The sequence below is a fragment of the Oncorhynchus clarkii genome, chromosome 19 (assembly GCF_045791955.1).
Source record: "Oncorhynchus clarkii lewisi isolate Uvic-CL-2024 chromosome 19, UVic_Ocla_1.0, whole genome shotgun sequence".
NCBI classification, from domain to species: Eukaryota; Metazoa; Chordata; class Actinopteri; order Salmoniformes; family Salmonidae; genus Oncorhynchus; species Oncorhynchus clarkii.
The window spans coordinates 1,802,968-1,815,937 of NC_092165.1; the positions used below are offsets into that span (position 1 = coordinate 1,802,968).

Consider the following 12,970-nt stretch of genomic DNA (forward strand, 5'->3'; position numbering starts at 1 on the left):
CCGGTCCCCCAGCCTCTGACCTTTAACCCCATTCAGCTGTCAGATGTAAAAAAAAATGGGTTATATCGTAAACGTTGTTTTTTAAATTTAGCTTTATGGACATACTTTAAGATTAGCCACGTGGTTAAGGTTAGGTTTATAAAAAATAAAAATAAAAAATATAAATTGAAGAAATAGGCGGGGTTTAGCTATAATTATGACTTTGTGGCTGTGGTAACTAGTGACGACCGTCTAACCCCTAACCCCTGACCCCTCACCTCCAGCAGGTAGAAGTATCTATTGAACTGTGGGCTCTTGGTGTCTTCCAGTCCTTTCAGCTGTCTGGTGATGAACAGGAAGATGTCCTGGACAGGAGGAAGGTCAAAGGTTCAGCATATTAATCAGTCCTGGTTATACACAGGTTATGGTTTTATAAAGGGGTAATGTCCAGTATGGGTTATGGTTCTATAAAGGGGTAATGCCCAGTATGGGTTATGGTTCTATAAAGGGGTAATGTCCAGTATGGGTTATGGTTGTATAAAGGGTAATGTCCAGTATGGGTTATGGTTGTATAAAGAGGTAATGTCCAGTATGGGTTATGGTTGTATAAAGGGGTAATGTCCAGTATGGGTTATGGTTGTATAAAGGGGTAATGTCCAGTATGGGTTATGGTTCTATAAAGGGGTAATGTTCAGTATGGGTTATGGTTCTATAAAGGGGTAATGTTCAGTATGGGTTATGGTTTTATAAAGGGTAATGTCCAGTATGGGTTATGGTTTTATAAAGGGTTATGGTTTTATAAAGGGGTAATGTGCAGTATGGGTTATGGTTTTATAAGGGGTAATGTGCAGTATGGGTTATGGTTTTATAAAGGGTCATGTCCAGTATGGGTTATGGTTTTATAAAGGGGTAATGTCCAGTATGGGTTATGGTTTTATAAAGGGGTAATGTCCAGTATGGGTTATGGTTTTATAAAGGGTTATGGTTTTATAAAGGGTTATGGTTTTATAAGGGGGTAATGTGCAGTATGGGTTATGGTTTTATAAAGGGTCATGTCCAGTATTGGTTATGGTTTTATAAAGGGGTAATGTCCAGTATGGGTTATGGTTCTATAAAGGGGTAATACCCAGTATGGGTTATGGTTCTATAAAGGGGTAATGTCCAGTATGGGTTATGGTTTTATAAAGGGGTAATGTCCAGTATGGGTTATGGTTTTATAAAGGGGTAATGTCCAGTATGGGTTATGGTTTTATAAAGGGGTAATGTCCAGTATGGGTTATGGTTTTATAAAGGGGTAATGTCCAGTATGGGTTATGGTTTTATAAGGGGTAATGTGCAGTATGGGTTATGGTTTTATAAAGGGTCATGTCCAGTATGGGTTATGGTTTAATAAAGGGGTAATGTCCAGTATGGGTAATGGTTTTATAAAGGGGAATGTCCAGTATGGGTTATGGTTTTATAAAGGGGTAATGTCCAGTATGGGTTATGGTTTTATAAAGGGTTATGGTTTAATAAAGGGGTAATGTCCAGTATGGGTTATGGTTTTATAAAGGGGTAATGTCCAGTATGGGTTATGGTTGTATAAAGGGTAATGTCCAGTATGGGTTATGGTTGTATAAAGGGGTAATGTTCAGTATGGGTTATGGTTCTATAAAGGGGTATAGTTCAGTATGGGTTATGGTTTTATAAAGGGTAATGTCCAGTATGGGTTATGGTTTTATAAAGGGTTATGGTTTTATAAAGGGGTAATGTGCAGTATGGGTTATGGTTTTATAAGGGGTAATGTCCAGTATGGGTTATGGTTTTATAAAGGGGTAATGTCCAGTATGGGTTATGGTTTTATAAAGGGGTAATGTCCAGTATGGGTTATGGTTTTATAAAGAGTCATGGTTTTATAAAGGGTTATGGTTTTATAAAGGGTTATGGTTTTATAAGGGGTAATGTCCAGTATGGGTTATGGTTTTATAAAGGGCTAATGTCCAGTATGGGTTATGGTTTTATAAAGGGTAATGTCCAGTATGGGTTATGGTTTTATAAAGGGTTATGGTTTTATAAAGGGGTAATGTCCAGTATGGGTTATGGTTCTATAAAGGGGTAATGCCCAGTATGGGTTATGGTTCTATAAAGGGGTAATGTCCAGTATGGGTTATGGTTTTATAAAGGGTAATGTCCAGTATGGGTTATGGTTTTATAAAGGGGTAATGTCCAGTATGGGTTATAGTTTTATAAAGGGGTAATGTCCAGTATGGGTTATGGTTTTATAAAGGGTAATGTCCAGCATGGGTTATGGTTTCATAAAGGGTAATGTCCAGTATGGGTTATGGTTTTACAAAGGGGTAATGTCCAGTATGGATTATGGTTTTATAAAGGGTAATGTCCAGTATGGGTTATGGTTTTATAAAGGGTCATGGTTTTATAAAGGGGTAATGTCCAGTATGGGTTATGGTTCTATAAAGGGGTAATGCCCGGTATGGGTTATGGTTTTATAAAGGGTAATGTATAGTATGGGTTATGGTTTTATAAAGGGGTAATGTCCAGTATGGGTTATGGTTTTATAAAGGGTCATGGTTTTATAAAGGGTTATGGTTTTATAAGGGGTAATGTCCAGTATGGGTTATGGTTTTATAAAGGGTTATGGTTTTATAAAGGGTCATGGTTTTATAAAGGGTCATGGTTTTATAAAGGGTAATGTCCAGTATGGGTTATGGTTTTATAAAGGGGTAATGTGCAGTATGGGTTATGGTTTTATAAGGGGTAATGTCCAGTATGGGTTATGGTTTTATAAAGGGGTAATGTCCAGTATGGGTTATGGTTTTATAAAGGGGTAATGTCCAGTATGGGTTATGGTTTTATAAAGAGTCATGGTTTTATAAAGGGTTATGGTTTTATAAAGGGTTATGGTTTTATAAGGGGGTAATGTGCAGTATGGGTTATGGTTTTATAAAGGGTCATGTCCAGTATTGGTTATGGTTTTATAAAGGGCTAATGTCCAGTATGGGTTATGGTTTTATAAAGGGTAATGTCCAGTATGGGTTATGGTTTTATAAAGGGTTATGGTTTTATAAAGGGGTAATGTCCAGTATGGGTTATGGTTCTATAAAGGGGTAATGCCCAGTATGGGTTATGGTTATATAAAGGGGTAATGTCCAGTATGGGTTATGGTTTTATAAAGGGGTAATGTCCAGTATGGGTTATAGTTTTATAAAGGGGTAATGTCCAGTATGGGTTATGGTTTTATAAAGGGTAATGTCCAGCATGGGTTATGGTTTCATAAAGGGTAATGTCCAGTATGGGTTATGGTTTTACAAAGGGGTAATGTCCAGTATGGATTATGGTTTTATAAAGGGTAATGTCCAGTATGGGTTATGGTTTTATAAAGGGTCATGGTTTTATAAAGGGGTAATGTCCAGTATGGGTTATGGTTCTATAAAGGGGTAATGCCCGGTATGGGTTATGGTTTTATAAAGGGTAATGTATAGTATGGGTTATGGTTTTATAAAGGGGTAATGTCCAGTATGGGTTATGGTTTTATAAAGGGTCATGGTTTTATAAAGGGTTATGGTTTTATAAGGGGTAATGTCCAGTATGGGTTATGGTTTTATAAAGGGTTATGGTTTTATAAAGGGTCATGGTTTTATAAAGGGTCATGGTTTTATAAAGGGTAATGTCCAGTATGGGTTATGGTTTTATAAAGGGGTAATGTCCAGTATGGGTTATGGTTTTATAAAGGGTCATGGTTTTATAAAGGGTTATGGTTTTATAAGGGGTAATGTCCAGTATGGGTTATGGTTTTATAAAGGGTTATGGTTTTATAAAGGGTCATGGTTTTATAAAGGGTCATGGTTTTATAAAGGGTAATGTCCAGTAAGGGTCATGGTTTTATAAAGGGTTATGGTTTAATAAAGGGTCATGGTTTTATAAAGGGTTATGGTTTTATAAAGGGTAATGTCCAGTATGGGTTATGGTTTTATAAAGCGGTAATGTCCAGTATGGGTTATGGTTTTATAAAGGGTAATGTCCAGTATGGGTTATGGTTTTATAAAGGGTCATGTCCAGTATGGGTTATGGTTTTATAAAGGGGTAATGTCCAGTATGGGTTATGGTTTTATAAAGCAGTAATGTCCAGTATGGGTTATGGTTTTATAAAGGGGTAATGTCCAGTATGGGTTATGGTTTTATAAAGGAGTAATGTCCAGTAAGGGTCATGGTTTTATAAAGGGTTATGGTTTTATAAGGGGTAATGTCCAGTATGGGTTATCGTTTTATAAGGGGTAATGTCCAGTATGGGTTATGGTTTTATAAAGGGTTATGGTTTTATAAAGGGGTAATGTCCAGTATGGGTTATGGTTTTATAAAGGGTTATCGTTTTATAAGGGGTAATGTCCAGTATGGGTTATCGTTTTATAAGGGGTAATGTCCAGTATGGGTTATGGTTTTATAAAGGGTTATCGTTTTATAAGGGGTAATGTCCAGTATGGGTTATGGTTTTATAAAGGGTTATGGTTTTATAAAGCGGTAATGTCCAGTATGGGTTATGGTTTTATAAAGGAGTAATGTCCAGTAAGGGTCATGGTTTTATAAAGGGTCATGTCCAGTATGGGTTATGGTTTTATAAGGGGTAATGTCCAGTATGGGTTATGGTTTTATAAAGCAGTAATGTCCAGTATGGGTTATGGTTTTATAAAGGGGTAATGTCCAGTATGGGTTATGGTTTTATAAAGGAGTAATGTCCAGTAAGGGTCATGGTTTTATAAAGGGTTATGGTTTTATAAGGGGTAATATCCAGTATGGGTTATGGTTTTATAAAGGGGTAATGTCCAGTATGGGTTATGGTTGTATAAAGGGTAATGTCCAGTATGGGTTATGGTTTTATAAAGGGGTAATGTCCAGTATGGGTTATGGTTGTATAAAGGGTAATGTCCAGTATGGGTTATGGTTTTATAAAGGGGTAATGTCCAGTATGGGTTATGGTTTTATAAAGGGTTATGGTTTAATAAAGGGGTAATGTCCAGTATGGGTTATGGTTTTATAAAGGGGTAATGTCCAGTATGGGTTATGGTTGTATAAAGGGTAATGTCCAGTATGGGTTATGGTTGTATAAAGGGGTAATGTTCAGTATGGGTTATGGTTCTATAAAGGGGTATAGTTCAGTATGGGTTATGGTTTTATAAAGGGTAATGTCCAGTATGGGTTATGGTTTTATAAAGGGTTATGGTTTTATAAAGGGGTAATGTGCAGTATGGGTTATGGTTTTATAAGGGGTAATGTCCAGTATGGGTTATGGTTTTATAAAGGGGTAATGTCCAGTATGGGCTATGGTTTTATAAAGGGGTAATGTCCAGTATGGGTTATGGTTTTATAAAGAGTCATGGTTTTATAAAGGGTTATGGTTTTATAAAGGGTTATGGTTTTATAAGGGGGTAATGTGCAGTATGGGTTATGGTTTTATAAAGGGTCATGTCCAGTATTGGTTATGGTTTTATAAAGGGCTAATGTCCAGTATGGGTTATGGTTCTATAAAGGGGTAATGCCCGGTATGGGTTATGGTTTTATAAAGGGTAATGTATAGTATGGGTTATGGTTTTATAAAGGGGTAATGTCCAGTATGGGTTATGGTTTTATAAAGGGTCATGGTTTTATAAAGGGTTATGGTTTTATAAGGGGTAATGTCCAGTATGGGTTATGGTTTTATAAAGGGTTATGGTTTTATAAAGGGTCATGGTTTTATAAAGGGTCATGGTTTTATAAAGGGTCATGGTTTTATAAAGGGTAATGTCCAGTATGGGTTATGGTTTTATAAAGGGGTAATGTCCAGTATGGGTTATGGTTTTATAAAGGGTCATGGTTTTATAAAGGGTTATGGTTTTATAAGGGGTAATGTCCAGTATGGGTTATGGTTTTATAAAGGGTTATGGTTTTATAAAGGGTCATGGTTTTATAAAGGGTCATGGTTTTATAAAGGGTCATGGTTTTATAAAGGGTAATGTCCAGTAAGGGTCATGGTTTTATAAAGGGTTATGGTTTTATAAAGGGTTATGGTTTTATAAAGGGTAATGTCCAGTATGGGTTATGGTTTTATAAAGGGTCATGTCCAGTATGGGTTATGGTTTTATAAAGGGGTAATGTCCAGTATGGGTTATGGTTTTATAAAGCAGTAATGTCCAGTATGGGTTATGGTTTTATAAAGGGGTAATGTCCAGTATGGGTTATGGTTTTATAAAGGAGTAATGTCCAGTAAGGGTCATGGTTTTATAAAGGGTTATGGTTTTATAAGGGGTAATGTCCAGTATGGGTTATCGTTTTATAAGGGGTAATGTCCAGTATGGGTTATGGTTTTATAAAGGGTTATGGTTTTATAAAGGGGTAATGTCCAGTATGGGTTATGGTTTTATAAAGGAGTAATGTCCAGTAAGGGTCATGGTTTTATAAAGCAGTAATGTCCAGTATGGGTTATGGTTTTATAAAGCGGTAATGTCCAGTATGGGTTATGGTTTTATAAAGGAGTAATGTCCAGTAAGGGTCATGGTTTTATAAAGGGTCATGTCCAGTATGGGTTATGGTTTTATAAGGGGTAATGTCCAGTATGGGTTATGGTTTTATAAAGCAGTAATGTCCAGTATGGGTTATGGTTTTATAAAGGGGTAATGTCCAGTATGGGTTATGGTTTTATAAAGGAGTAATGTCCAGTAAGGGTCATGGTTTTATAAAGGGTTATGGTTTTATAAGGGGTAATATCCAGTATGGGTTATGGTTTTATAAAGGGGTAATGTCCAGTATGGGTTATGGTTGTATAAAGGGTAATGTCCAGTATGGGTTATGGTTTTATAAAGGGGTAATGTCCAGTATGGGTTATGGTTGTATAAAGGGTAATGTCCAGTATGGGTTATGGTTTTATAAAGGGGTAATGTCCAGTATGGGTTATGGTTGTATAAAGGGTAGTGTCCGGTATGGGTTATGGTTTTATAAAGGGGTAATGTCCAGTATGGGTTATGGTTGTATAAAGGGTTATGGTTTTATAAAGGGTAATGGTTTTATAAAGGGTCATGTCCAGTATGGGTTATGGTTTTATAAAGGGTAATGTCCAGTATGGGTTATGGTTTTATAAAGGGGTAATGTCCAGTATGGGTTATGGTTTTATAAAGGGTAATGGTTTTATAAAGGGTTATGGTTTTATAAAGGGTAATGGTTTTATAAAGGGTCATGTCCAGTATGGGTTATGGTTTTATAAAGGGTAATGTCCAGTATGGGTTATGGTTTTATAAAGGGTAATGTCCAGTATGGGTTATGGTTTTATAAAGGGGTAATGTCCAGTATGGGTTATGGTTTCATAAAGGGTAATGTCCAGTATGGGTTATGGTTTTATAAAGGGGTAATGTCCCATACCGGGGAGGTGTAAGGGTTATGTGAAGGTTAGATGAAGGTTAGACCAGTTACCTTCAGTTTGTCGTGTGAGGTGTGGGGGTTATGGTTGTGTTGAAGGTTAGATGAAGGTTAGACCAGTTACCTTCAGTTTGTCGTGTGAGGTGTAAGGGGCCTCAGGGGCGTAGATCCTGAAGATGTCAGCCAGGCAGCAGGCCACCAGGAGACGCACATCCTTGTTGGGGTTCCTCAGGAAGAACTCTGAGGCCAGATGGAGAGCCAGGTTCAGATACTGCTGCTTCTCCTCCTCGCTGTCCTGGTCCATGTCCATGTAGGTCTTCACCACCATCTACAGGGAGAGATGATTGGTTAAGGTCTGGTCCATGTAGGTCCTTCACTACCATCTAGAGAGAGAGATGATTGGTTAAGGTCTGGTCCTTCACTACCATCTAGAGAGAGAGATGATTGGTTAAGGTCTGGTCCATATAGGTCAACTGGAATAAAACCAGCTCCCATTACTAATGTACAACTGGAAAAAAACCAGCTCCCATTACTAATGTACAACTGGAATAAAACCAGCTCCCATTACTAATGTACAACTGGAATAAAACCAGCTCCCATTACTAATGTACAACTGGAATAAAACCAGCTCCCTTTACTAATGTATCATTACTAATGTACAACTGGAATAAAACCATCTCCCATTACTAATGTACAACTGAAATAAAACCAGCTCCCACTACTAATGTACAACTGGAATAAAACCAGCTCCCATTACTAATGTATCATTACTAATGTACAACTGGAATAAAACCAGCTCCCAGTACTAATGTACAACTGGAATAAAACCAGCTCCCATTACAAATGTACAACTGGAATAAAACCAGCTCCCATTACTAATGTACCACTGGAATAAAACCAGCTCCCATTACTAATGTACCACTGGAATAAAACCAGCTCCCATTACTAATGTATCATTACTAATGTACAACTGGAATAAAACCAGCTCCCATTACTAATGTATCATTACTAATGTACAACTGGAATAAAACCAGCTCCCATTACTAATGTATCATTACTAATGTACAACTGGAATAAAACCAGCTCCCATTACTAATGTACAACTGGAATAAAACCAGCTCCCATTACTAAATGTACACCTGGAATAAAACCAGCTCCCATTACTAAATGTACACCTGGAATAAAACCAGCTCCCATTACTAATGTACAACTGGAATAAAACCAGCTCCCATTACTAAATGTACACCTGGAATAAAACCAGCTCCCATTACTAATGTACAACTGGAATAAAACCAGCTCCCACTACTAATGTATCATTACTAATGTACAACTGGAATAAAACCAGCTCCCATTACAAATGTACAACTGGAATAAAACCAGCTCCCTTTACTAATGTATAAGTGGAATAAAACCAGCTCCCTTTACTAATGTATCATTACTAATGTACAACTGGAATAAAACCAGCTCCCATTACAAATGTACAACTGGAATAAAACCAGCTCCCTTTACTAATGTATAAGTGGAATAAAACCAGCTCCCTTTACTAATGTATCATTACTAATATACAACTGGAATAAAACCAGCTCCCATTACTAATGTACAACTGGAATAAAACCAGCTCCCATTACTAATGTACAACTGGAATAAAACCAGCTCCCATTACTAATGTATGATTTGAATAGAACTAGATGAAACATAACATCAATCATTTTACGAGTTGTAAACTCTCATTCTCTCTCCCGCTCAACAGAGAGACTCAACTCCACCCAGCAGAACGCCCCTAGCACTAGGACCCAGCAGAACACCCCTAGCACTAGGACCCAGCAGAACGCCCCTGGCACTAGGACCCAGCAGAACGCCCTAGCACTAGGATCCAGCAGAACGCCCCTAGCACTAGGACCCAGCAGAACGCCCCTGGCACTAGGACCCAGCAGAACGCCCTAGCACTAGGACCCAGCAGAACGCCCCTAGCACTAGGACCCAGCAGAACGCCCCTGGCACTAGGACCCAGCAGAACGCCCCTAGCACTAGGACCCAGCAGAACACCCCTAGCACTAGGACCCAGCAGAACGCCCCTAGCACTAGGACCCAGCAGAACGCCCCTAGCAATAGGACCCAGCAGAACGCCCCTAGCAATAGGACCCAGCAGAACGCCCCTAGCAATAGGACCCAGCAGAACGCTCCTAGCACTAGGACCCAGCAGAACGCCCCTAGCACTAGGACCCAGCAGAACGCCCCTAGCACTAGGACCCAGCAGAACGCCCCTAGCACTAGGACCCAGCAGAACGCCCCTAGCACTAGGACCCAGCAGAACGCCCCTAGCACTAGGACCCAGCAGAACGCCCCTAGCACTAGGACCCAGCAGAACGCCCCTGGCACTAGGACCCAGCAGAACGCCCTAGCACTAGGACCCAGCAGAACGCCCCTAGCACTAGGACCCAGCAGAACGCCCCTGGCACTAGGACCCAGCAGAACGCCCCTAGCACTAGGACCCAGCAGAACACCCCTAGCACTAGGACCCAGCAGAACGCCCCTAGCACTAGGACCCAGCAGAACGCCCCTAGCAATAGGACCCAGCAGAACGCCCCTAGCAATAGGACCCAGCAGAACGCCCCTAGCAATAGGACCCAGCAGAACGCTCCTAGCACTAGGACCCAGCAGAACGCCCCTAGCACTAGGACCCAGCAGAACGCCCCTAGCACTAGGACCCAGCAGAACGCCCCTAGCACTAGGACCCAGCAGAACGCCCCTAGCACTAGGACCCAGCAGAACGCCCCTAGCACTAGGACCCAGCAGAACGCCCCTAGCACTAGGACCCAGCAGAACGCCCCTAGCACTAGGACCCAGCAGAACGCCCCTAGCACTAGGACCCAGCAGACACCACTTCTTCCTCCGTGTGTCTCCAAGGCACAGAGCAGCAGTAACCAAGCTGCAGACAGGAGTGGAGGGGGGGGATGGGTGCTGAAACACAGGCGGGAGAATGAGGGGAGAAGACCAGAGAGCTCTGCTTCTGCCTCACACTCTCTGTCGCTCTCTGGCTCAATCTACCGAACAGCCTCCGGAGGCTGTGAAAAAGGAGAATGAGTGGAGAAGACCAGAGAGCTCTGCTTCTGCCTCTCTCTCTCTGTCTTTCTGCCTCTCTCTCTGTCGCTCTCTGGCTCAATCTCCCGATCCCTACTGCCTCTGATCTGGAGGACTCACTAAACAGAGAACATCCCTGTTCATCCCTACTGCCTCTGATCTGGAGGACTCACTAAACAGAGAACATCCCTGGTCATCCCTACTGCCTCTGATCTGGAGGACTCACTAAACAGAGAACATCCCTGGTCATCCCTACTGCCTCTGACCTTGAGGACTCACTAAACAGAGAACATCCCTGACCTGGTGGACTCTCTAAACAGAGAACATCCCTGGTCATCCCTACTGCCTCTGATCTGGAGGACTCACTAAACAGAGAACATCCCTGGTCATCTCTACTGCCTCTGATCTGGAGGACTCACTAAACAGAGAACATCCCTGGTCATCCCTACTGCCTCTGATCTGGAGGACTCACTAAACAGAGAACATCCCTGGTCATCCCTACTGCCTCTGATCTGGAGGACTCACTAAACAGAGAACATCCCTGGTCATCCCTACTGCCTCTGATCTGGAGGACTCACTAAACAGAGAACATCCCTGGTCATCCCTACTGCCTCTGATCTGACAGACTCACTAAACACAAATGCTTCCTTTGTAAATGATGTCTGAGTGTTGGAGTGTGGCCCCTGGCTATCCATAAATAAATAAATAATATTTGCTTAATAAAAGGAATTTGAAATGATTAATACTTTTACTTTTGATACTTAACGGATATTCAAAACCAGAAACTTTTACTCAAGTAGTATTTTACTGGGTGACTTTTACTCAAGTAGTATTTTACTGGGTGACTTTTACTCAAGTAGTATTTTACTGGGTGACTTTTACTCAAGTAGTATTTTACTGGGTGACTTTTACTCAAGTAGTATTTTACTGGGTGACTTTCACTCAAGTAGTATTTTACTGGGTGACTTTTACTCAAGTAGTATTTTACTGGGTGACTTTTACTCAAGTAGTATTTTACTGGGTGACTTTTACTCAAGTAGTATTTTACTGGGTGACTTTTACTCAAGTAGTATTTTACTGGGTGACTTTTACTCAAGTAATATTTTACTGGGTGACTTTTACTCAAGTAGTATTTTACTGGGTGACTTTTACTCAAGTCGTATTTTACTGGGTGACTTTTACTCAAGTAGTATTTTACTGGGTGACTTTTACTCCAGTAGTATTTTACTGGGTGACTTTTACTCAAGTAGTATTTTACTGGGTGACTTTTACTCAAGTAGTATTTTACTGGGTGACTTTTACTCAAATAGTATTTTACTGGGTGACTTTTACTCCAGTAGTATTTTACTGGGTGACTTTCACTTGAGTCATTTTCTATTAAAAAAAAGGTCTCTTTACTTTCACTCCAGTATAACAGTTGGGTACCTTTTCTACCACCTCTATAAAGTCAAAAGCCCTGAACGTCGACTACTGGGTCAGAACCCCCAGTTTCACTAACTCCAGTCAGTCGTTACTGGGTCAGAACCAGACCCGTTTCTCCATCAACGTCACAGCCAACCAGAACCCCCAGTTCCACTAACTCTAGTCAGTCGTTACTGGGTTAGAACCCCCAGTTCCACTAACTCTAGTCAGTCGTTACTGGGTCAGAACCAGGCCGGTTTCTCCATGAACGTCACAGCCAATCAGAACCCCCAGTTCCACTAACTCTAGTCAGTCGTTACTGGGTTAGAACCCCCAGTTCCACTAACTCTAGTCAGTCGTTACTGGGTCAGAACCCCCAGTTTCACTAACTCTAGTCAGTCGTTACTGGGTTAGAACCCCCAGTTTCACTAACTCTAGTCAGTCGTTACTGGGTTAGAACCCCCAGTTTCACTAACTCTAGTCAGTCGTTACTGGGTTAGAACCCCCAGTTCCACTAACTCTAGTCAGTCGTTACTGGGTCAGAACCCCCAGTTCCACTAACTCTAGTCAGTCGTTACTGGGTCAGAACCCCCAGTTTCACTAACTCTAGTCAGTCGTTACTGGGTCAGAACCCCCAGTTCCACTAACTCTAGTCAGTCGTTACTGGGTCAGAACCCCCAGTTCCACTAACTCTAGTCAGTCGTTACTGGGTCAGAACCCCCAGTTCCACTAACTCTAGTCAGTCGTTACTGGGTCAGAACCCCCAGTTTCACTAACTCTAGTCAGTCGTTACTGGGTCAGAACACCCAGTTCCACTAACTCTAGTCAGTCGTTACTGGGTCAGAACCCCCAGTTCCACTAACTCTAGTCAGTCGTTACTGGGTCAGAACCCCCAGTTCCACTAACTCTAGTCAGTCGTTACTGGGTCAGAACCCCCAGTTCCACTAACTCTAGTCAGTCGTTACTGGGTCAGAACACCCAGTTCCACTAACTCTAGTCAGTCGTTACTGGGTCAGAACCCCCAGTTTCACTAACTCTAGTCAGTCGTTACTGGGTCAGAACCCCCAGTTCCACTAACTCTAGTCAGTCGTTACTGGGTCAGAACCCCCAGTTCCACTAACTCTAGTCA

General features: G+C 41.0%; 1 protein-coding gene across 3 annotated transcripts in view; it reads right to left on the reverse strand.

Moving 5' to 3' along the window:
- Window positions 1-12,970, reverse strand: part of LOC139374575 (sister chromatid cohesion protein PDS5 homolog A-like) — a 122,615-nt gene that overhangs the window by 94,642 nt on the left and 15,003 nt on the right. For all 3 annotated transcript variants that reach the window (XM_071115573.1, XM_071115574.1, XM_071115575.1), the window contains exons 3-4: window positions 7,484-7,687; window positions 258-344 (exon numbers count right to left, since the gene is read on the reverse strand). In XM_071115573.1, the coding sequence (XP_070971674.1) occupies window positions 258-344; window positions 7,484-7,687 (291 nt within the window). The remainder of the gene's footprint in view (window positions 1-257; window positions 345-7,483; window positions 7,688-12,970) is intronic.